Consider the following 25883-nt stretch of genomic DNA (forward strand, 5'->3'; position numbering starts at 1 on the left):
TTAGGAAAAAAAAAATTATGAAATAGAAAGTAGTAGTAATAGTAACAGAAAAACTGCTCACCAAACCAGCATTCAGAAGTCTCTTACAAATCCCACATCGTAACTTGATTAAAACCAACAGGTCCATGTCAACTGAATTATTTATTGAACACCAAAACAGAAATTAAGTATACATATAAAATATATATATATATATATGATCAAAGCTTCGTTCCCCGCGCTGAGCTTTCACCTGCACAATCAGCCATTCACTGAATAAGTTAATAGGTTATTACTTCCATTAATAGCAGCATTCATATATGTAAATCAAATCAAAACTACATTTTGCAATAACAAACATAAAAAGTTATTCATTCAAGCTATGCTCTGTAAAATCAACAACTTAATGTTTTACATCGTAGTTAATGTGAACCAAAACGCTAGAAAAATAATTATGAAAAATGTCATCTGTAAAGCTCTGTTTGTTTGGATGTAAAATATTTTTAAAAATATATATATATTTTTTATTTTCTAGTGTTTGACTGTCAATAAAGTGTTTGACGGTTGTAAAATATTTGTCAAAAAAAATATATATTAAAACTTAACAAAAATAACTTATTCATAATTTTTGACAAGTTAGTTTACTAGCCCTGCCCGATGGACTCGGACCTAGACCTTTTTCAAACACCAAAAAAATATAAATAAAAAAATATTTTACATGAAAAAAAAGAAAAAAACTTATTTGAAAAATATATTATGTTAGAAAAAAACGAGCCTAAATGTAATACCTGTTTTGAAGGATGTCATCGGTATCAATACTATGGATTATCTCATTACACATTACACATCCATATGCCACAGTTGCACTAACTATGGATCAGCGCATTCAATTATGATTATCAAATTTCCACAACTTGCACTTTACTTAATTAGTTTATTCTCAGTTGGCTTAATAAAGATGAAATGTAATTCCAAACCTCCTCAAGCATTTTCTGTGTGTGTTTGTGAGAAAGAGACCAGAAATCGTTTTGTACACTCGAACAAACAGGAGGTCCTAATTTGCAAGAGAGAACAACAGATATACCCAGCAGGATCATTGAAGACTGACAAATATAACAAACACAAACACGCATATATTTATATTTACACACATACAAATCAATATAAAAAGAAAACCCAATTTTTTAGAATTGATCATATGCATATAATATATATATATATATATATATATATATATATATACACAATTCTAATTTCAGACAAAGGGGGCAAAATTAAATATCTTATATAGGGTATCTGATCGACCTGAGAGTGGTGGCTGGATGGGTCTTCTCAATGAGAGTGAGAGACCGTAGAAGAAGAAGAAGATGATGACAAGAAGGAGTGGGTGTTGGTGTTGTAGGTGGCTTCGCTGACGACATATATGACGTAGGTTGGTAACATACATATAAATGGGATTCATAACTTACAACAAACATTTTTTTTATAGACAAATAGCTTCCATTTGCTTCATTTAGAGAGCGAGAGAGAAGAAAACCTACATAATTGGCGTTGCTGCCGCACATTTCCATCGGGGTGTTACTGTAACCACACTAGTAGTTTCTTCAGAGTCCCCAGTAAAGAAATCGTATGCGAATAACCGACGGAAGCGAGTATCATAATGGTTGAGGGAGTACACGCCTGTTGTCAACTGATATGCAGACCAATCTACCTCATCCACATTTGACCAATAGGGACTGGTGCTGCATCCGCTGGTACTCTTATCTTCTTGCTCAAATACGACATCGATGCCAAATTCCTTTATCACGTAATCAGGCCACGGGAGCACTGAAACTATTACTTCATCACCAACTTCCAACTGATTCCTGATCTGCCAATTGCTTAACCATATCATATGATCTTTGTTTTCATCATCTGGAATGCCTATGAACGTTGGGCTGTACATCCACTTCAGATCCTTGGTCCTATTACTAATTTTAATATAGAAGTCTTTCCAATAAGTAATGAGATTGGAAACTCCCTCAGTACTTGCATAGACAACACATACTTTCAAGCCTTGGATCTTGAGATTAGTAAGTGAAGGTAACCTGAAACATATTGAAGATCCCGTGCTCTTAAACCTGAACCAGCCTGGAACCTCGGCCCCAGGAACAAAAGTGCTAAATATACCACATTCGTACAGTCCCTGCAATCATGGAAATCATAATTTTTAACTCTCATAGATATGGATGGGAGAGGGAGAGAGATGAGAGATGGATGGGAGAGAGGGAACAAACCTGTAATGAAACTTTTCTTCCAGTTTGTGTCATGTTATTGAACAAGTACACCTCAACATTTCCCAAGAATTCCAAGTTGGACAAGCCCAAATTACTGATCATTTCTGCATCATTATTTCCAATGGGTTCTAACTTAAACACTCTCTGAACTTCAATGAGTTTGTCACAGCCATCTGCTTCCATGGAAAGTGAACTCAACAGGTTTGGAAGATTTGTTAACTTTTCCAATGATCTGCATTTTGTTATGTCCAAGTACTTTACATTCATTGGAAGTTCCGGAAGTGACTGGAGTCGTGTGCAATTCACTAATCTAAGTGATTCAAGCATAGTGAGAAACTTGATGCTCTTTGATATCCGAGAGATTGGATTTCGGCTTATATTCAGGTGCTTGAGCTTGGGCTTTGCGAGAAAGTTGATGCTCTTTAGTATCCTAGAGAATGAATTTCTGCTTAGATCCAAGTACTCCAATGAGGATAGGTTGACAAGCTGACATAGAATAGCATCGTTCGATAGATTGCAGTTTGCAAGACTTAAACTTACTAACAACGATGGTAAAGAAATATGGGAAAAACTGAGGGTTATTGATCCTGATCCCCAATACCGGTTGTATGGAACCTGGAAGAGCTTTGAGCAACCAGAGAGATTGAGAGTTAAAAGAGATTTTAGGTGACAAATTTTCAACGGAAGCTTCCTAAGATTTTTGCAATCTTTTAGATTCAAAAAAGCTAGTCTTCCCAATTCCCCAATGGATTCATCAATCTCAATCAAATTTATGCAACCTTCAAGAATCAAGCTCTCAAGATTAGGGACTTGTGAGAAGTCAGGCAAACTGGTCAGGCAATGGGAATGACTGAGATTGAGGATTTTCAATGATTTGAGAAACTGTAAGAAAAAGTAAGAAATTAGCTGGTATATATGAATATTCCAATTAATTCCCAAAGAAAAGAAAAAACATTAAATAAATAACTTAATATCATACCTTGTTTTCCTTCCAAACGTGTTTCAAGCTGCTATATTGCATCTCAAGAACAACAAGGCTCTCCATAGGAAAGTCATTGGGTATAAATTTCGAAGGGAACCCACACCAAGACAACCATCTCAACCTCCTAGGAAAATGTTCGTAGTTTCCAGTGAGATTTACATTACTGAGATTCAGCAATCTTAGATTGTGCATCCTTGAAAATGCATGGGTTTGTAAGTCTACTACATTTGATGTGGAAGAAGACCCTGTCAAGATAGAAGTTACAGAGAAGCCTAGTTGCTTCCACCAATTGCTATGTTGTTGCGATGTTGATTCATCAAGAAAATCATTGGAATGGTGTCTTTTTGAATTGTTTAAACTGAATCTTCCAAGTGGCCTATCTTCTTCTGACATCTGCAAGTTGAGGATGATGGCTTCAATGGTTTCTGTTCCCTGGTAAAGAGGACTCATTAAGTAAGCACACTATGCAACAAAAACATTGAAATAGACATAGAAAGCATAATTCTTACCGTATTTTCTCTTAATACATTTAAGGCATCCTCATGAAGCCACAGCCTGCTGCGTTTTCCTGGTTCCTTGTCTGATTCTTGACGTACAATATCTCTTCCCATGTCCCGAAGCAACTGATGCATTGTCAGCTTGTTATCTTCATTGATTGTTAAGAGATACCTATGAATGAGGTTGTCAATCCCGAATTTTGTGAAGTATTTACAGCCATCCAATACTATTACTACGAAATCTATATCCTTTCCAACAAAGAAACAAGCTATGTCAAGGAACAAATTTTTGTCGTGGTCATCTTGTAAAGAATCAAAGCTTACTCTAAGTTTTTTAATGATCTCACTGTCAGGAATTGCTTCTAATTTCTTTAATGCACTTTCCCACACATTGACACTTCTCCCAAATAGAGAAGAACCCAAAACTTGAAGAGCTAAAGGAATCCCTCCACAATACTTCACAACGCTTTTTGAGTGCTCCATGTAACCTTCAATGGGGCGGTCTTGTTTAAAGGCATGCCAACTGAAGAGCTGTAACGATTCATCGTGGGTTAATTCCTTAACTCTATAAATCTTATATGGTTCATTTGCCTTCAGCAATTGCTCATTTCTAGTTGATATGATAATTTTACTTCCTGGATGAAACCAATCTCGCATTGTGAGTATTGCATTTAATTGGTCTGCTTGATCCACATCATCAAGAACAACTAAACCTCTTTTGCCGTAAATAGCATCTTTGATCTTCATGATTCCTTCATCAGCACTGTTAACTTTTACCATTTTTCCCTTTAAAATATTTGAAAGAAGCTGTCTTTGTAAATAAACCAAACCTTTGGGTTTTGATGAACTCTCGCTTATGTTTGCAATAAAACTGCTAACTTCAAATTTATCAAAGTTTAGGTTATAGACAGCTTTGGCAACCGTTGTCTTCCCAATTCCTCCCATCCCACCTATTGCCATTATGTCAACTTTGTTTGATCCATCTTGTAGCCACAAATTTATGTCATTTATACGAGAATCTAATCCAACTGGACATGGACAAACACTCAAGACTGTACGATTCAATTTTCTCCCAATCTCTTTAATGATTTTCTGGATGAAAGTTGACTCATACCTACGAATTGCAGCGCGAATAGGAGGGGGAAAAAGACAAAGAAAAAGAAGAAATCAAATCAAATATGTCCTGAGTTGAAAATGAATGAAGCAGATAAATTTTTCATGCTGTTTAGTTTGGCCAGTACCTCCCGAATATAATAATGTAGCATGCTGAATTTTGTGGCAATATTGAATAAATAGAAAGTTAATAATATGTTAAAGGAATATGAAAAGAGAAAGAAACAAACAAAGAAAGAGACAAAGGTAGCAAGATGCAATACTATTGGCAAAATTCTGAATCTAATTTGGTAAAGCAACTTCATGATAAGAAATTTCAATTCTTAAAACTTCATCTACCGTTTTCTTTCCTTTTTTTCTGACAAATAAATCACACACTGACTCTATTTCAATGGCAGCTTGAATCCTCAACCATGTACTTTAGGAGATAGAAGTGATACCACTAAATTACAATAGTTAGCAGTCTTAAAAGAGAAAAAATAAATTGTGTAATTGCTTGCCTCTAATTGAGTGTAGGCACACTTGTATTTATATATACCAAGTAGGGTTACAATAAAAAAATAAAATAAAGTCAAATAAATTAAAATCCCTAAATAACCGTGATCCACTAATCACGAGACCGATATTACGGGGACAAAATATTAACTTTGTGGACATGACTACAATCAAACCTGATCTAACATCAAAACTCAAGTCATGCCCAGAAAATAAGCTTATGGGCCAGGTTCGTTTTGGGTCTCGTGTCTATTCTAACAATTAGTTTACTTTTATGTTTGGATAGAATGGATTTTATATATGTATAGATATGTGCCACGATATGAACTTGAGTCTCAAGATCAGTGGTTAGGATGGAGGCGTATATTACCGATTGAGATGGGTAGCTGGATTTAAGGATGCATGGGCCTGGTAGAAGGAGGACTCGTGACCACCTTTGTGTGCGTTTTGCATGAGATACCCACTATTCGGTTGAGATTGCCTTAGTCCAGTGAGAGTCTCTAGTGTGTACTTATATTTATCAATTATATAAATATGGAATTACCTAATTACGAGATATGCCTGCTAATTATGAGTATGTGTGGATGGGTTAATTTTCACACGGATAAAGAAAAAATAAAATTTGAAATTAAATAATCAAAGTTTTCATTTCATGGATTCGTAAATTCCGAAGACGGAATTTCTTTTGTTAGGGGGGGAGAAGAATGTAATACCCCGATATTTTAAAGGATTTATTAATTAGAATTAATTACTTTTATTTTATTTTAAAATGATTTGTTTTATTTAATTGAGTGCTTAGATTAATTATCTTATTTTAATTAGATTATATTTCGTGATTATATTTGTTGAACTGATATGGTGTTTTGCTTTGTGGAATGCTTTGATTGAATTGGTTATATTTGTGGACTGCTTTGTGTGTATTTATGCTTGTGTGAATTGTTTATTAATTATTTGTAATTATTAACTTTAATTTAATTTTTTTAATTGTTAATTTTAATTAGATTGGGCTTAAGAGGAGTGGGACCAATGAATGTGGTCTCGGGCTTGAAGGAAGCCTTGTTGGGTTCATTAATAAGGGCTATGGTTATAAAGATATTTAAATAATTATCTTTGCATAATTTTATATATATAAAATTATGTATATATATATATATTTCCTTACATAATAATTATTAATTAATTATATTTATATATACATAATTATATATATATATATATATATATATATATTTATTGATATATGTATATATGTTTATGATTTAATTAGTTAAGGATTAATATGGAAGGAAATATACAAATATATACTATATAATATATGTGTATATATATTATTTAATAATTATTATTTCTTTTATTTGGTAGTCATACTAGGAATAGGATTTGGATTTTTATGTGTATAAATATACACATAAGGCTTTAGGGTTAAAAAAAAATTTCGTTAGAAAATAAGAGAGACAGAGAGAGAAGAAGAAGAGAAGGCTGGTGAAGATGAGGCCGGATCAGAGAAAGAAAACGCCGGAATTGAAAGACATAATCAAAACTTGAAGCGTTGGTTTCGTTTCGAAACCTTCAGGCAAGTTCTTCTCTAACTTTCCTCTTAAAACTGATAAGGATTTCACCTTGAGTATCAATGTATAGATTAATTTTATTTGCTTAAAAATCATGGTTAGATCGGAATAATTAAAAGCATATATTATTATTTGATTTTTTTTTGAATTATTGGATTTTAATTGATATATGTAGGTGTTGTATATATATTTTAAAATCAACATATAGGTTGATCTGTGACCCAAGATGGGTAATTAGGGTTTCTAGAATTTCTAGAATTTTTTTGAAATTTTCTGGGATTTTTATGGAATTTTTTGGATTGGGTTTTTATTTTTCAAATAATTGTTTTAATTATTTTATAATTATTCTGGGTATAATTATATATAAAAATTGTTATATATATAAACTGGTGGCTTCTGTGGAATTGGCGTATCAACATAGGGGTTTAATCCAGTGCGATGCGGCACATGGTATTACGGTGTGCGCGGATCATGAAGGGCTGAGATGATTTGATGAAGCGGCGGAGGATCTGATGCGGTGCGGCGCATGATAATGTGGTGCACAGGCTGATCTGGGCCGTGGGTGGAGTTGATGGATGGTGGATTGATCAGGTGTGGCGGGGCACATGATAGTATGGTGCACGTGTGAATTTGAACCATAGTTTAGGTGTAGTCAACTTAGAAATAATTTGGTACGGCGCGAACCATTAGAGTTGATGCAGTAGTGAATCAGAGTGCGCCACGTGTCGTATTTAATCCAGTGAGATCGCGCTCACAGTAGCGATTGAGCTTAACCTATTATTCTGCCTGTTTTGTTACTCGAAATTTAAACGGTCATAACTCAGTCATTCTAAATCGAAATTGGGTCATTCTTGAGCTCAAATTTAAGGATTTTTTGTTCTCTTTTCAATGGTATCAATTTCATTATCAGATTCCTATCATACTAGGAGATATTTACGTTTTAGTAAGACAGTGTCGAAAAATTATTTAAACCGAGATGGAGTATTTATGGAAAATCATTTATGACGATATTTAGTAGCATTTAATTTGCATAAATATAATTAAATTAATATATTGGTGATGGAAGGAGGAATATATATATACACATTTATTTATATATATTTATATCTGGTTTAATTAATTTATGAGTTGTATGGATGGACATCTATATATATATAATTATTTATATATATGTATATATGATTTTAAATAATTAAGGATTATTACGGAAGGTGTTATACACACACACACACACACACACATATATATATATATATTAAATAATATATGTGTATATGTATATATTATTTAAGATAATTAATATTATTAGTCTTATTTGATATATCTAGATAGGTTGGTTATTAAATTAATTATATGCATATGATATGCATGGAATGCCTAGGTATAAGTTGTTTTGTTGATAAGTTAATTTGCCTATGTAAGAATTGTTTGGTCGATAAATTAACTTTTAAGGTTTGGTACGTGGTTGAATTGTAGGCATGGATGAGTTGCCAAAGGCGTAAATATATTGCCTAAATATTTGTATGAATAAAATACATATATAAGAAGCATGGATGAGTTGTTAGTTTTAAAGTATAAATATATATATACTTATAAAGGCATGGTTGAATTACTAATGTATAAATAAATATACTTGTAGAGGTATGGTTGAATTGCCAATGTATAAATAAAATATACTTAAAGGAAACATGGTTGAATTGCCAATATATAAATAAATATATTTATAATGGCATAGTAGATTTGCCAAAGCGTAATTAAATTGCTATGTGTTAAACGATTAAATTTCCATCTAAGGTTAATATATGTATAGGTTGGATTAGGATTATATATTCTTAAAGTAGAATATTCTAGTAATTACAAATTAGTATATTATTTTATGTATATTAATAAAATAATATTAGTAGAGACATGGATGATTTGTCAAAACCTAGATATTGACTGTGTGATTTAAATAATTAAATCATTATTGGGTTTTGGATTAAATATAATATTCATTTAATTATATTCTATTGTTTAAATGATTAATTAACTGTCTAGGATGTGATTAAGGTTAATGAATTTTTTTTAAAGAAATGATGGATTGGTCTAGGTATGATTATTATTTAATCATTGTTAATGGTTTTGAAATTTATGAACCTAGTAATAGATGTGACTATCGTATTATATATAATTATATATACATATGTATGTATATATATATATATATATATATATATATATGTATGTATGTATCATTGTATATTAAAGATAAAAGACTTTAGTAGGATTGGCTTTAGTCAGAGATGATCTTTTTATTGGTTTTCAGAGGCCTGGTAGAGAGAGCTTGCTCGTGGGTTTAATCCACAATTTATTTTTCAGGTTATTAGAAGGTCCAAGTCTCAAGGTTGAGGATCCGCAGCTGGAGAACTTATCCATTCTTTCTATTTTATTTCAAAGTAGGATATTATTACTTCAGTATTTATTGATGAATTTCTGGATAGTGGATTTTGGTTAAGGGGTCCTTAAGTTACGGGATTTCCGAGTTGTAACCATTGGAGAATTATTAATGGATTATTATTTAATAGATTTTCATTCAGCGGGTTATTTATTCTTTTTTATTTTCTTTTTGTACTCTGTGCTTGTTTGAAATACTTTAATTGTTTTGATATCCTTTAATTTTGTGTGCGGATTTGATCAACCCGTGTTCCGAAATTAGGGGGTATCACAGTCTATTACTCATTTGACATTGTTATATGATATGATGATATGTTATGGATGTTATTGTCTATGCAATGAAGTGCTTCAAATTTTTAAGTGTTGATGTTTTTTTTATAAGATTTAAAGTACATCCTCTCTAATATCTTAAACTTTTAGAGTAGATGATGGTTAACATGGTATCAAAGTAGCCAATGTCATGAATTCAAACCTCATCGTCACCCAAAAATTAAATTGAAACATATGTTGGACCATATTGGGAGAAAATATAGGGATTTGATCTGTATTGGGAGTATCTTTAGGGATTGGATTTGATCGGATCTTAATTTGATTTTATATGATATTATTTTCATCATGTGCCTATTAGAGGCATACGATCAGTGATTTGATTTACTTTCCACTAATGTAATATCCAGTCTATAATATAAATTAGGAGTATGGCTAATGAGAATTTGTGGCTTATAAGAGCCTTTTACATTCAACTTGGTATCAGAGCTAAGAACACGACACACACTCCACTGCTTGATCTCTACTTCTTCTTCTCTTGGTTCATGCTCTCCTTTTTTTGTGTTCTTCAAATTTTTCAGTCACCAACCACTAAACCACACCCAAGCAAACCAAACCCCTTCGAGGGTATTTCTTCTTCCCTCCATCGCTTCATGTGGTAGACGAGTCTCTCTCTAAACCAATGACTGGCTCGGTCGTTCTGTGTTGTTGACGAATCTTCCAGCCTCTTTTTATTCTCTGTCGACTTCCGCAAGGTCAGTACATGTTGACGAATTGTCTGGCCGAGTTTCACCCTTGCAGACAGAGCTGATCACTTAGAAGACTTCTCCAGCCCTTGTGACTTGCAGACAGCAGTATTTACAATCTGCAATTCGGTAAGAATTTGCGATTTGATTCTATATCATCACAATCTAAGAAATGGAATCTGATCAGACTAAGGATAACGCATCCTACGGGCATAGTTCCCAAGCCCAAATGATTACTACAATTTTATTAAATGGGAAATTTTTTTCGTCTTGGTCGAGATCAGTGAGACTTTATTTAGGGAGTTGAAGTAAAACTGGATATTTATTGGGCACTATTAAGAAACCAACACCTGCTGAACCTATGTTTGTGAGTTGTACGCAGCGGAATATTTAGAAAGTTTTGTATTTTTAGAAACAGATCTGTGTCTTTCTAACTTTACTTATTTTAGCAATTAAATAATTAATAACATGCAAGATAAAATAAAGCAAAGTAATAGAGTTACAGATGACACCAAGATTTTTAGTGAGGAAACCCTAATTAGTGAAATAGACCAATTATTTGAGTGGGAAAAACCTTGTGGACTGTGCAGTCCAAAGTAAACCGATCCACTATGTTTGAAACAAAGTACACTGAACTTTAACTCATGCTCACACCCTATTATTCTACCAAACACCAATCGCTGACAATCCTCTGGCTTTGCGACGTCCCGTCCAACAGCACTTGACCTCAGGCTTATTCTTGATCTCTATAGAAGGGTTGCAGGTAGATCAAACAACACTCCTCGAATGCTTTGACATTTTCAAAGTATGATCGCTTTTACTTCTGTTCTTCAATATCTGAATTTGATGTAGAAGTAGATTTGTTTTTCTCTGATCGTTGTAGATGCAAGACTTTGATCACGATCAGGATTTGAACAACACTCTAAACTCACTCTTGTGTTTATGTGTATGTTCTTGAAAGACTGATAGAGAAATCAACTTGAATTTTCTGCAAAAATAATCTTCCTAAGGCTTTTATGAAATAAGAAGTTGTAATGCAAAAGTCGTACTAAACCTAAATGTATATCAAGGTTTATATAAAATTTTCAAAGACCTAATCATTCATAAAATAAAGAAAATTTCGTGTATAGGACTTTTGGTAATATTCTAAACCAACTAGGAAGTTTGAAACAAAACAAGACAAAGTTACCTTAATCTCAAACAGCAGTGGTACTGGTAGCCAATATGTGGAACCGGTTCCCAATAGACAAAATGGTTTTCTTCGAATCTAAGGTTCTTGAACCGGTTCCCACTTGACAGATTTCAAATATAACATTGGAAACCTCTGTTTTTGGTGACTTCGAAAAACATACCATGTAGGTATTGTGTCCTAAATGGGAAACGACTTCCTAAGGGCCTGTTTACTAACAGGAATGATTCCTGATTTCTGCTATCAATTCCTAAAATTGAGAGTCAAAAGTAAAAATGATGTTTAATAAAATACTTTCACTTTTTAATTTTAAGAAAGTACTTTTTAATTTTGTGAAGAAAAGAGAAAGTGAGAAATCCTCACTTTCTCTATTTTCTACACTGTTTGTAGAAATTACTTTCTCTACTGTAGCACTATTTATCCAAAATAAAAAATAAAATCTAACTTGTCATCTTTATCACTCACCATAGCCACTGCCACCTCCTCCCACCATAGCCACTGCCACAGCCATCTCTCTTCTCTCTCATACACATCAAAATCTATCAACAATATACCCAAATCAACTTCAACCAGTCACAAAAAAAAAAAAAAAACTGAAAGAGCAAACCCTCGCTGTCCACAACCACCGCCATCATCGCCACATCTGAAATCTTCTTTGGTTTATGTTAGAACGACTCTGCCTCTCTCTCTTTCTCTCTCTATAAACACTCCCGATAAAAAGAAATGAACAGAATCTTGAACTTACAAGCTCCCCAGTTCTATATGCACTTTCCAGATGACAAAGTTTTGGTCGAAATAACATGCTTCCCCTGTTCCTTCTAAATCAGGAATCAATTTCTCTATCTTTTAAGACCTATCTACACTACTGGCTTCTTTGGTCAAAGGGGATCTGGATCTTGCAATGCCCTTTGATTTCAGTGATCTGGGTCTTATAGTGATGATATATGGGTCTTACAGTGATGATATATATATATATATATATATATATATATATATAGTCTTTCAATGATCTAGGTCTTGCAGGGATCTGGGTCTTGTAGTGATGATATATATATAGAGAGAGAGAGAGATAGTATATAACATTGATTGTCAATTTAAAAAACCAAATCAAAATTATAATTATTGAACTTGCTTTTTAAGTTCTTGTTTTGAAATATTCAAAGCATGGTAAATTAGTAAACATATTTTTACTTTATATTTCAGATTCAGAAATGAAAATTATGATTTTACTTTTGAAGAAAGCAAAAATAAGAAAGTGCAAGCATTAGTAAACGGGCTCTAAAAGTGTTGTTCTTTCCTGTTTTGATGATCTCAGTTTACTATCTTCGAACAACCTTCTAATTCCGCAGTTGATGTCGATCTTGATATGGTAACTTGAAATTACAACTCGATCAGGACTTGTTTTGACATGGAAATTTGCCAATTACAAAATATATATCTCACAACGTTTACATAATGGGACTATGGAACAGTGTATTTATAATATGTTTATGTATCATGAAACTGTACACACATTATGCATTGCTCTCACTAAGACTTATGCTCATGCTTGTAATGAAGCCCGAATCTATGAGCTGCATCGAGATATCTCACGAGCTACCCAAGACGATTTGAAGCTGTCAGTTGCAGATTACTTTGCCTTCCTTCAGTCACGTTGGAAGGAACTTGCTCACTATGAGTCCCTTGGTGATATCTTAGCAGAGGCTGCAGGGATTATTAAGGCTAGACACGAGCGCCATCAGATTTACCAGTTTCTTATGGGACTCCGTCCAGAATTTGAGCCCATTCGTGCTCAAATTCTGAATACTACACATCTACCCTCTCTTTTCGAGGCTTTTGTTATTATTGATGGGGATGATCGTCGACGTCAGGTTACACTTTTAATGGCTCCTACTACACTTCCTGCACCTAACACTGATCAGATGGCATTATTCGCTTCTTATAGACCATCACTCACAGCCGTGGCCGTAACAATAACCGTGGAAGGGGAGTTCTACTATATGTGCACATTGTGGAAAAACTGGTCATGCTAAGGATAGGTGCTTCCAGCTTTACCCACACCTCAGATCTAGTAGCACTACAACTTCTTCTACTGCTGCTATTGTCAAGTCCTTTGGTGCCCATGAGCCACTTGCTCCTCCGCCAAGATGTATTGATATGCATCAGTTGCATACACAAATTGGTTATATTATCCGAGATCATTTCTCATAGGCATATCTCCCTTTAGCTATATCTGTTACAACTCACTTAGGTATCATCCCTTCAGCTACACTAACTGCAGCTCACTTAGGTACCCCATCTGCATTCCATGCCTCTTAGTCTGGTATTGTTCCTCCAACTTGGGTCATAGATTCTGGTGCTTCCGATCACATGACTGGTGAGTCTCGATATTTTTCGGATATGGAAGCATCCTCCGAGTAGGTATACCTTGCTGATGATTCTTTTTCACTGATCATTAGTAAGGGTACTGTTTTTATCTCCTGATTTATCTTTACAGTCTGTTCTTCATACGCCTAACCTTTCCCTTAACTTATTATCTGTTAGCCGCTTAACTCATTCCTTGGCCTGCTCAGTGACTTTCTTTCTTGATCACTGTGTTTTTCAGAACTTAGCTACGAAGAGGATTTTTGGCGGGGGGTATACAGGCTATACATCTTTGGGACAACTCCAATTCTTACACATGCTTCCATTTTACCAGACTATGGAAGGCATTCTTTTACGAACCAAACTCTTGATTTATGGCATGCTCGTCTAGGACATGCTAATTTTCAGCATTTGGTATCTTTGTTTCATGCATTACGAACAACTTACAGAATCCATCAGTTTCGATGCGTTGTGTGTGAGCTTTCTAAACACACACGCACCTCTTATATTTCACCCATGCGTCGTAGTCCTTGTTTATTTGATCTTATTCATTCTGATGTATAGGGACCTTCCCCTGTTACTTCTTACTCTGGTCATAAATATTATGTGACGTTTATTGACGATTACTCTCGTTGTACTTGAGTTTATTTACTCAAGTCACGTTCTGAAATATTGTCTACATTTATTTCTTTCTTACAAATGATTAAAGCAGTTTAATACTATTATTAAAACCATCTGGTTAGATAATGGGAGGGAATATATCTCTAATGATTTTCGGTCTCATCTTAATCAATTGGGGATTCTTCATCAGTTAACATGCCCTTATACATCGGAACAAAAAGGAGTGGCAGAACGTAAAAACCGTAATCTCATGAATGTTGTTCAGTGTCTTTTACGTGGTATGCAGTTCCTCAATCTTATTAGAATATGGCAGTTCTCACTACAACTTTTTTGATTAATCAAACCCCTTGTTGAACTTTAAGGGATAAGGTTCCATTACATATTTTGCGACCATACAACACCCTTTTCCCTATTACTCCTTGTGTTTTTGGATGTACATGTTTTGTTCAGAACCAACATCCTACCCGTACAAAGCTTAATGATAAAGTTATTCATTACATTTTTCTCGGTTATTCGACTATGTCGAAAGGGTACCGTTGTTATGACCCTAGTACTTGTCGGATATATCATTCTCTTGATGTCACTTTTTTCGAAGATGTTCCCTTATTTGGCACACCCTTTTTGCAAGTTCCGTCTTTTTCTACTCCATCAGTGACTTTCTCACCCCTAGCTCGGCCTGCATCAATTCTATCCTCAACATCTCCTCCTATGACTCAGCCCAAGCTTCGCGTATACACTCATCGCCCACAAGATCCCCCTCATGCTACCGTATCACTGTCCTCTTGTGGTACAGGTAATCCTAACCTTACCATTCCCAATAGTTCGGCCTGCATCAATTCTATCCTCAACATCTCCTCCTGTGACTCAGCCTGAGCTTCGCGTATACACTCATCGCCCATGAGATCCCCCTCATGCTACCGTATCACTGTCCTCTTATGGTACAGGTAATCCTAACCTTGCCATTCCCAATTCTACTTCAGATCCTACCTTGCATACTTCTATTGTAGATCTCGCATCGCCTACTTCTGATTCTGATTTTCCTATTGCTTTCCGCAAAGGTAAAAAGACTTGTGTGACTAATCATCCTATTGCCCAGTTTGTTTCTTATCAGGGACTTTCACATAATTACCGGGCCTACCTTGCTGCCACCTCAGCTATTTCCATCCCTCGAATTGTATATGAGGTTTTGCAAGACCAACATTAGACAGCAGCCATGGCTGCTGAGATGGATGCCTTGCAGAAAAATAAGACATGGGATCTTGTTACTTTACCACAAAGAGAGAGGACTGTGGGTTGTAAATGGGTATTTACAGTTAAATATAAACCATACAGTATTGTTGATCGATATAAAGCTAGGCTAGTCGCCAAGGGCTTTACACAAACTCCGGGGAAGGACTTTAATGCTACTTTTGCTCTGGTCACCAAGCTGACTACTGTCCGCCTTCTTATTTACTTAGCGACTTGCTCCTCTTAGCCTCTTCACTAGTTAGATGTGAAGAATGCCTTTCTTCATGGGGATTTGACAGAAGAAATTTATATGGATCCTCTTTTGATTTTTGGCTTTAGGGGGAGTATTCTGGGAAAGTGTGTCGCCTTCTAAAATCCTTATATGGACTGAAGCAATCACCTCGGGCATGGTTTCACCGATTCAGTGATGTAGTTATTTCTATGGGTTTCACTCGATGTCACTCAGAACACACATGCTTCTTTCGTCGTAGTCTATAAAATTGTTGTGCCATTATCTTAGTATATGTTGATGACATAATAGTCATAAGAAATGATGCAGCTTTCATTGACAAGGTAAAGGTAAAAATAGACCTTAGACAGGCTTTTGAGGTTAAAGACTTAGGTCCTCTTCGATTTTTTCTTGGTATTGAGGTTGCACGCTTTAGGCATGACATTTCGCTCTCTCAGCGAAAGTATGCATTAGACCTCCTACAGGACACTGATATGCTTGGGTGTCGTCCTGCTTCCTCTCCTATAAATTCGACGCATCGGATTTATGCCGAGTCTGGAGACCTTCTTCCAGATCCGTCTGCTTATCAGCGCCTTGTTGGCCGCTTAATTTATCTAACAAACACTAGACCTGATCTCATATTTGCAGTTAGTGTTGTGAGTTAGTTCAGTTCATGCATGCTCCTCGGACCTCACACTTAGATGCAGTATACCGAATTCTTCGGTATCTCAAGTCTTGCTTAGGACTTGGTCTATTCTACAAAATCACACCACAGCCTCTTATCTCGTGCTACACCGATGTTGATTATGCTGGATCTCTGATTAACCGTCACTCTACTTCAGGTTTCTGTACTTTTCACCGGGGTAATTTTATTTCTTGGAAAAGTAAGAAACAAAGCATTGTGTCTCGTTCTTCTGCAAAGGTAGAGTACCGTGCCATGGCTTAGGGCACTTGTGAGATCTTTGGCTTCGTTCCCTATTGACTGAGCTAGGATTCCCTGTATTTAGTTCATCAACTCTCTTCTATGATAATCGGTCTGCTATTATGCTCGCATCTGACTCAGTTCTTCATGAGAGGACAAAGCATATTAAGGTTGATATTCAATTTCTTAGGATGAAAGTGCGATGTGGAGTTATCCATACTTCCTTCGTTTCTTCTACTAATCACCTTGCCGATATGTTCACAAAGTTAGTAGGACAATCTGCTCTTCACTATGGTATTGGCAAGTTGGGTGATAACGCTGAATATTGCATATTCAAGCCTTAAACGTGCATGTGTTGAGACCTTAAGTGATACTTCTATCAGTTTTATACTGATTTTAGTATATTTGTCTTTTGTAAGTAATTTCCCGAAGAACAGGACAAAAATCGTGATTCTGGAGCTTAAAGATTATTTCCAAAGCTTATGGAGTTGTACCAGACCATCCGAGGCAAGTTTGGAGTCAATCACGGGATTTTGGAGAAGTTCAAGTGCTAGAGCTCGAGCACAACCATTTGTGTTGTGCTCGAGCACAAAGTGGACTGAAGCAAGAAAAATAACTAAGGCAAAAATGCTCAAGCCCTAGATTTTATGCTCAAGCACAACATAAAAAGTTCGAGCATTTCTCAAAAAACTCGAGCACTAACTCCCTAGGGAAGATGAAAGATGCTTCAGAAATTCCAATTGCGAGAGTTCGATCTTTTCTCAAAAGGCTCGAGCATAAATCCACCTGGAAAGATGAAAATACGCTTCGGAAATCCAAGACGCAAAAGCTCGAGCATTTCTCAAAAAGCTCGAGCATAAGTTGAAAAAGGTCGGGCACAACTTCAAGAAATTTTCTAAGTGTTAAAGAAAAAGACGCGTCGAAAATAGTTGATGGAAATTTGGCTAAGTATGGAATTAGTGCTCGAGCATTTTCCAAAAAGCTCAAGCATAAGATTTTGTGCTTGAGCATTTTCTCTTTAGGCAAATTCCTTAAGTGCGGGATTAATTCTAAATCCATCCTATTAAGTCCCAGATGGGCCCAGATGACCCCAGAAGACCTAAAGCCCATCCAAGATGGGATAGAAGTCAGATGCTTCTATAAAAGAAGGTGAAAGGCCACAGAAAAACTCTCTTGCAATATTTCAGATCTAGCGGCGGCTTTTAGAGTTTTTAGAGTTTTCTTTGAAGATTTGAAGAAGAAGATCCACAGAAGAGGAGTTATAATCCATTGAGATGTTTTCCACACCAACAAAGATGACATTCTCCATCTCTATGAGTAGCTAAATCCTCTCTTAGGGCATTGATGTAACCCGAATCCAATTACTATGGTTTGATTGTTCTAAACTTTGGGATTTTTCGGCATTTATGTATAATTGAATGCATGATTCTTGAGCAATTGACTTAGATCTTCTAAGCAATTGGGTTTTTAATGAATAAAAATAATTTTTGATAAATTAATATCTTATCTTAGAATTAATTCTTCGTTAATTAAATTCAAACTATTCTTATTGTTTGAAATTGGCGGCTAAGGGCTTCTTATGACAATAAGAACAGTGAACATGCAATGGTGTTTAAACCAGTTTTTGTGAATGAATATTTTTATAGTTTATGCTTAAGGAAGATGAATTATTCTGCAAAATTAGTTTAGAGTAGGTAGGTAGATAATTTGTGCCAACCGAAGATAGGTTATTATTAACAAACATTCATGATTTATCTTCTTAAAAATTGAATTGAATTGAATTGAATGTCAATTCTTTTAGTGTTGAGGGTTCCTGAAACGATTATTAAATGGGTCGGATTTGAATTTACTTGTTGAGTATAATACCTTTACATCGACATAACGCGATTATAACCCATGAACACGTATTGCCACCCCTAGTGATTATACTCAATAGCATGAGCAGAAAATAAGCAAAGTAACCCAACCTGTTTATTAAACGAGTTAACATGTTAACCCGTTTAATAACCTGATTATCAAAATGAGAAATTTAATATTGTTAGCATATATGATATCTACGATTTATGGACTGACTTAACATAATAACAGAGATTTGATTATGCTATAGAATATGCCATCGAAGATGAGGCTTATCCCGCCATCTCCGACAGTGGCTCTGATACCAAAAAGCAATTTTGTAAAATTGGCGTACTCAATTTGAGAGCCTGACTATCATTATATATAAGAGAAAAATTATAAATATGGAAAGAGAATAAAAAATAAATCAGAATAAAAATCAAATCCCAAAACAAAAGCCTAAATATTAGCCTATAATGAAGACCCAATAAATCTACCACAATCATCGAGTCAACTTATAGATATGATTTCCAACATTTTTAAAAGAGGATTAATATCAAAATATATACAAACACGCCTTATATTCTAAATAAAAACCATTAACATGATGTCCATAATAGTCCTTTCGATCTTTTTCGTTATATCATTTTTTTCCTCCTTTTTAATGCTTTTAAATAGGAATCTTATGTTACCATTGACTTGTTTCCTAGTGTTATCTTCTTTATTTTTTTGTCAGGATCTGATACAACTTGTTTCCTTCCTTATTTTAACCACAAATAATGGCGGGGGCAATTTGCAGGGTTCTACAATAGTACAAGGCATCTTTTTGTCAATTGATAGATCGAGAGAGTTATTTTTACTCAACTCAACACAACAAAGCCTTTTCCCAATTACTTGGAGTTGGCTACATGAATCATCTTTTTGAGAAATACTTTATTGCTCCAATTGTATTAAAGACATGGTATCACCAATTGATTACACACTGACACATAGTAATAGGACTCACTAAAATTAAACACTTTTAATTACGTGACAATATATAATTGGTTGATGGCATGGATGATGTAGTATTACCGGTGCAGGGAAGTATTTCTCTATTTTTTTCCATCCTTATATCCAAGATCATAAACCATATGTTAACAAATCCTAACTTACTAATTCTACCAACATTAATTTTAGTATTCTCCTTCCCCTAGCAGTATCCTCTATGTGTTCTATATCACTCTTCTTTATACATGACCAAACCATCTTAATTGATTTTCTCTCAATTTATCTCCTATTGGTGTTGAATGTATTCATTTTGAATTCTATTCTTTCTAGTCAGGGGAGTTATTTGTAAATGTGAAAATGTTGATGGGAGTTTTTTGCATTTTGCCTAAATTTTCAAAATGTTTAATGTTATATTTAAAAGTTTGAAATTAGGAAAGTGGAAATGGAAGAAAATTAAGTTGTCAATTGCAAGTTGTAAATATAGATCACTCGAAGGGATTTTTACACAAAAGTGAACTTATGGAGCCAAATATTTGAAAAATATAAAAATAATTCAAGGAAAAATTATTAATATTTCCAGACAGTTGTACTATAAGTTATAAATATTATAATTTATTAAAAAAAAATTTGGAGGGGTGGTAATATAAGAATCAAAAGGCATGCAACTAATGAATCACTAATATATATTCAACTTTATAAATGCTCAAACCAAATGGTGCCAAAAGGTTGAAGAAATTTTTTTTTGAAGGAGCTTACCCATATTTGAATTGCAATCCAGACAAATCTGCAACTTCTCTCAAAGCTTCCTTCCACCTCCTTATCTTATTCATGCCCTCCTCTTTTCTTTCATCTGACTCCAACTTGTATCTCTTTTTGTGTTTTGCAAATCCTTCTCCAAAACTTCCCTTTAGCCACCTTAAATCAGATGGATCCACATGATAGAACACGGGCAGAATCATATGACCAACAGTATTTTTGCGTTCAATGATCTTTAAAAGTTCATCAAGGCACCATGTTGAAGATGCATAGTCTTTTGAGAATACAATTACTGAAATGCTTGACTCTTCAATTGCCTTTATCAGATCTAAGGAGATATTCTCTCCCCTCTCAAGTCCATCATCATCCCTAAATGTGCGTATTCCTGCATTTAGCAAAGCTGTATAGAGATGATCGGTAAAGGTGTGTCGGGTGTCTTCACCTCTAAAACTTAAGAACACGTGATAAGAACACGGAGTTGAAAAGGCTTCCATATGCATTGAACAAAGCTCTAAGAGATGGATGAATGAACAAGGGATATGTGTAATCTGTAGAGGCACAACCAGTACTTGTATAAGATGTCAATAAATAAAAAAATAAAAAAGGAGTATTATGTATTGAAATAAACAAAATAATAAAATCCTATATATGAAAGAACAAAAGGAAAATACTTCAAAACATGTGGTTTAATAAATTATACATGAGGCAAGGGTTGAATGGAAAACACATGTGACAAAAAGTGCAGACAAATACAAATGCTTTAAACTGGCTTCAGAAAGATTTTAATTCAATGACTACATAAAATTTTGTCCGAGTCATTTGAGGTCACCTTCTGCTACATCCAGAACAGAAAACAGAATATTATAAGTTCATTTCTGATTTTATCCTCCCTAGTCTAGAGATACATCCATCTCAACATATATACATATTTAAATTTTACCCACTCTATGAACAAATATGTTATTTCTTAATCGACCAACATTAATTCTCATAAAGCATAACTAGATAATAAATGTTCAAATTGTCCTTTCAACTTTATAGACTACATTGATCACATAATACACCAGAAGCATTACTTTACACAATCAACATCATATTCAATTTTCCCACCAATTAAACAATCTAAGCCTACGGTGAATAAAAAAAATAATAATAAATCTTATAGGTTTTTCTTTACCTTAGATCTTTTAAAGCATACAAACCAAGATACAAGAGGTAAAAAAAAAAAATTTAACTTATTGGTACTAAATATTTATGTAATTAACTAAATTGTGACAATGAGCCAATGGGCATTTTAAAGGTTATAAAGGGTTACCTATAATTGCCGAAGAAAGAAAGATGTAGGTTACAGTATTAGATTGGCCGATCACTTCTCCAGAAAGATTGAATTTTTTATATTGATTGAATAACGGAGATACAGAGGGAAAAGGGTAAAAAGCCTGAAAATGGTATGAAAAGAATGTAATAAATTAGAGAAAAGAAGCATATATAGGTGGGCATCCACCAAATAGCGGCTTGTTTGCAAGTCCACCTCTGTAAAAAGTGAGAAGCATGGTGGGATAGTTTCTCGACCCCTATGGCAAGACGTCAAGAAAGAGTTATGAAGTTTCAAATTTGTTGACTAGGGAGACAGATGTCTGCTTATTCTTCATTTTCCTAAAGTTTCAAATGGTTTATCGTGCGGCTGAGCTCGTTTGTATTTTTAAGGGGCGCTCTCTCGTAATATAGCATCAATCAAAAAATGAATACATAAATAAAATAATGGGTAAAGTGCAATAAACCCCCCCTGATCTTTACTTTCTCTCCCAAAAAAACCCCCTAAACTTTCATTTTTAAAGTAAACCCCCTCAACTATTCTTCTTTTTGCAAAAAAAGTCCGGCGGCACTGTTCCTGTTGATTATCTCCCTTAAACAGGCATGTGATTAGGCTGTAATTTAAAAATGGCAAAACTACCCTTATTAAAGTTAGAATGCTAAATTAATTGCAACCCCAAATTGAAACTCTCACCCCCTGTTTTCGTCTTTATTCTTGCTTCATCATCTTCAATCCAAATCAATCTCTCAATACAAACCATACAAAGCAAACCACATGCTTCATCATCTTCAGCCTTTATTACCTTGCAACCCATTGAAGAACTCCCACCAAAGCTCCAAGAAATCATTGAACTCTTCCAAGTTGTACAAGAACCCAAGGCTAAGTATTAACAACTCTCACTCTATGGCCGCAACTTGTCTCCACCATATGGTTTACTCCTTCAAGGACTCTCCGGCCGTTTAGATCAAGAGATTTTGAGAGTTTTCTCTAGATTTGGCGGTGGACTGGACATCGAGTGATCGTCATCAACTACAAGCGGTGCAAGCCGGTTGAAAACTCGAATTCAGGCTTAAAAATTGATGTTGCCGTTTTAGACTCAAAGATCGAATGAATTATGAATTAGGCACTGGTGATATCGCCGGCGGGGAAGTGGCAATTTTGCAATCCTTGCGTCAATGGTAGTCTCTATTCAAGTTTGTCTGATTTTTTATTTTTATTTTTGTAATGTACAGATTGTTAAGGAACATAGTTTCTACACAAGAAGCTTGAGAACCAAAAATTGTATGTGAATAATCTGGAATCAAGAAAGAGTTGCAGGATAGGAAATCAATATTAAAGGAGCAGATTTCGAGTCTTACAGTTGCTATGTTGCAATGCAACAAGCTAGGGTTTCAACAAGTGAATTTCTTCTTTCCTTCAATTTCTTTTCTTCACCCAAGTTAGAGGTTGATTGGGGAGAAAGAAAAAAATGAAAGAAAATAAAAGAGAGAGGTGGTGATGGCTGCCATGGACGATGGGGTTCGTTATAAGGTTTAGAGGGAGAGCTGTGAGTGTGATTACAGAGGCTTTGAGTGGGCGGTGATCGATTAGCGCGTGGTGTGGTGTGGTGTGGGTGATGATGAGGTGGCGATGTGTTGGCGCAATATTATTGGCCATTGAGATTGCACCTGCCACGTCAGTAATAGTAACTTTTAAGATGTCATTTTATTAAAAGGGAAATTCGGTAATCTAACACCTCCGGTGATGGAAATTTTTAGTTTTGTCCTTAAATTGCATTTTTTCAATAGTTCAAGGGGCATTACTTAGTTCAGGGGGGTTTTATGCTTTTGGCTGATAGTTGTGGGGGGTTTATTGCACTTTACCCCAAAATAATTCTAAACTTTTAAATATTTATATATTTATTATGCAAATTTATTTGGTTTCTATCAAAGGGATATGATCAACTCTTAGATTTTATTTGGTTTCTAACTTTCTATCAAAGGGATATGATCAACTCTTAGAATTTACTTTTAAAAGAAAATTGAATAGACAAATACGTTTTAACAAATCGATTTAAATTTTAAATATCATTACTCTTCAACGAAAGTTCCATGCAACCACCATTTAAGACTTTGAAAACGTAGAAATAGATGTCTGATAATCCGAATCTTACATGTAACTGCCACGTAATTACCTAAATCGTTCATATTTTATTTGTGCGCTAAAGATACCAAAAATAAATATGAAAAGAAGTTGAAGAGGTTTTGACGACCCCTCTCCGACTCACGGTTCTCTCTTTTCCGCTTTGCAAAATTGAAGGGAAAACAAAGCATTGAAAAGTCTCTATTCGTTCATAAAATAAAAGGGGAAAATACATATAAACGTATATGTTTGCTTGAAGAGAAAAAAACAAACCCTAATAAGATTGAAAGTATGTATTAGAAGCAACTGAACGAAGAAGAGGAGAAATCAGAGAGATAAAGATGGGTCATCAAAACCTCTTCATGGAGGTTTCTTGCCAAAAATTTAAAGTAGAGGGGGTTTTATACAATTTGCCCTATATAATAGAATAAGGGCATTTTTATCTAAAACACATAAGGCCTTATTTTCCATCCACTCAGTTACAAGTCCCTTGCATCCACGTACAGGTCTGACCCTCGGATCGGATAGTTGAGGGAGGTTTTTTGGCAAAAAATTAGACGAGAGATTTATTGCAAACGTCCTAAGTCCAGGAAAGTTTATTGCGCTTTGCCCTTTAATAAATTACAACAATTTTAGACTCAATAACTCAACAAAGTTCAACTAGGACAAAAAAAGATAACATTGACAAAGTTTTGTCTGGAGAGACATCAACATCTGCTACATCCAAAACAAAAAATCGAATCATATAGCTTCATTTCTGATTTTATCCAGTTCTTTGACATACATCCATCTCAACATACATATTTAATTATTTATTAAATTATCCCACTCTCATAAAGCATAACAACCTAATTATAAATGTTCAAAATTTCCTTTCATCTTTTTAGACTGCATTTATCACCAGACGCAGTATTCCTAGGCATAATCAATCATCTCCAATCTTCCCTCCAATTAAACAATTAATCCTATGTAAAAATAATAATAAAAAATAAATAAATAAACTCCTATTGGTTTTTCTTGACCATAGATTTTTATTTTTTTATTTTTTTCAATTGGGGAGTTTAAATTTGTATGAATAAATGGAATAAAGAAATTTACAAACAGGCGGCCCAAACAATGGGCAAGCCCATGTAAACAACCCAAAAGTTTACAAAATGAACAAAGACGTGCAGTCTAGACAAACCCGTAGACTACTACTGATGTGTAAGCCCAAACCAATATAAAAGCAAAGCTTCCTCGAAATTGCGCAACCAAACAATGCTTTGTTTAAGTTGACCTTTGTGGAAAATAGTGTGTGAATGAGAGTTAAAGACAGGAAGTTGCAATTTCTGACTTTTTCTTTCCTTTCTTTTTCACTTTTATATAACAAATATATATATATATATATGTATGTATTTATATGTTCGTCTTTTTCTTCCTTTTTTTTCACTTATATATATACAAATATATACATATATACATTGCTGAATAAAATCCTAAAATTTTGCATACATCCCATGAGACTTTCATCTTACACCAATACATGAGTCAGCAATAATAAGAAAGTAAAAGAAGAACAACTAATCAGGGTGTGACTAATCTGATCTGGAAAAGAGAGAGACGACTGATCTAACAAATCATCAACATATATTGCTCAACTCAAGAAGAAGGAAGAAATCAGACCCATTAGTTTAGTTTATTATGTATGTAGTTTCTTTTATTTATTCACAGATACATACTCTTATACATAAACAGGGTAAAAGTTTTCAAATACAAATAGAAAATAAAAGAAAGGCACTCCATTATGACCGATTGGTGATATCCAGAAGGAAAATTTACCTATAATTGCGGAAGAAAATTCCCTCCAGCTGCGTGGATTGAAATTGTTTTGTTGATTGATGAGTAGAGAGAGGAGAAATGGATCAGAGAGAGAGAGAACGCAGTGTGTGACCAAGAAAGGAAAGTTTCAGATGATGGT

The 25883-nt window shown here is 34.5% G+C and overlaps 1 protein-coding gene across 1 annotated transcript; it reads right to left on the reverse strand.

The window, feature by feature from the left end:
• On the reverse strand, window positions 1-25883 carry LOC132299467 (disease resistance protein RUN1-like). Its single transcript, XM_059796101.1, has 7 exons — window positions 25745-25883; window positions 20491-21038; window positions 3747-4848; window positions 3235-3669; window positions 2256-3137; window positions 1521-2164; window positions 1-232 (listed from the first exon to the last, which is right to left on the reverse strand). The coding sequence occupies exons 2-7, from the start codon at window positions 20988-20990 to the stop codon at window positions 229-231; spliced, it is 3567 nt and encodes a 1188-aa protein (XP_059652084.1). The 5' UTR covers window positions 20991-21038; window positions 25745-25883; the 3' UTR covers window positions 1-228.

The sequence above is a fragment of the Cornus florida genome, unplaced genomic scaffold, assembly GCF_030987335.1.
Source record: "Cornus florida cultivar Cherokee Brave unplaced genomic scaffold, ASM3098733v1 CherokeeBrave_3.0.0_Hap2_Chr03, whole genome shotgun sequence".
Lineage (NCBI taxonomy): Eukaryota > Viridiplantae > Streptophyta > Magnoliopsida > Cornales > Cornaceae > Cornus > Cornus florida.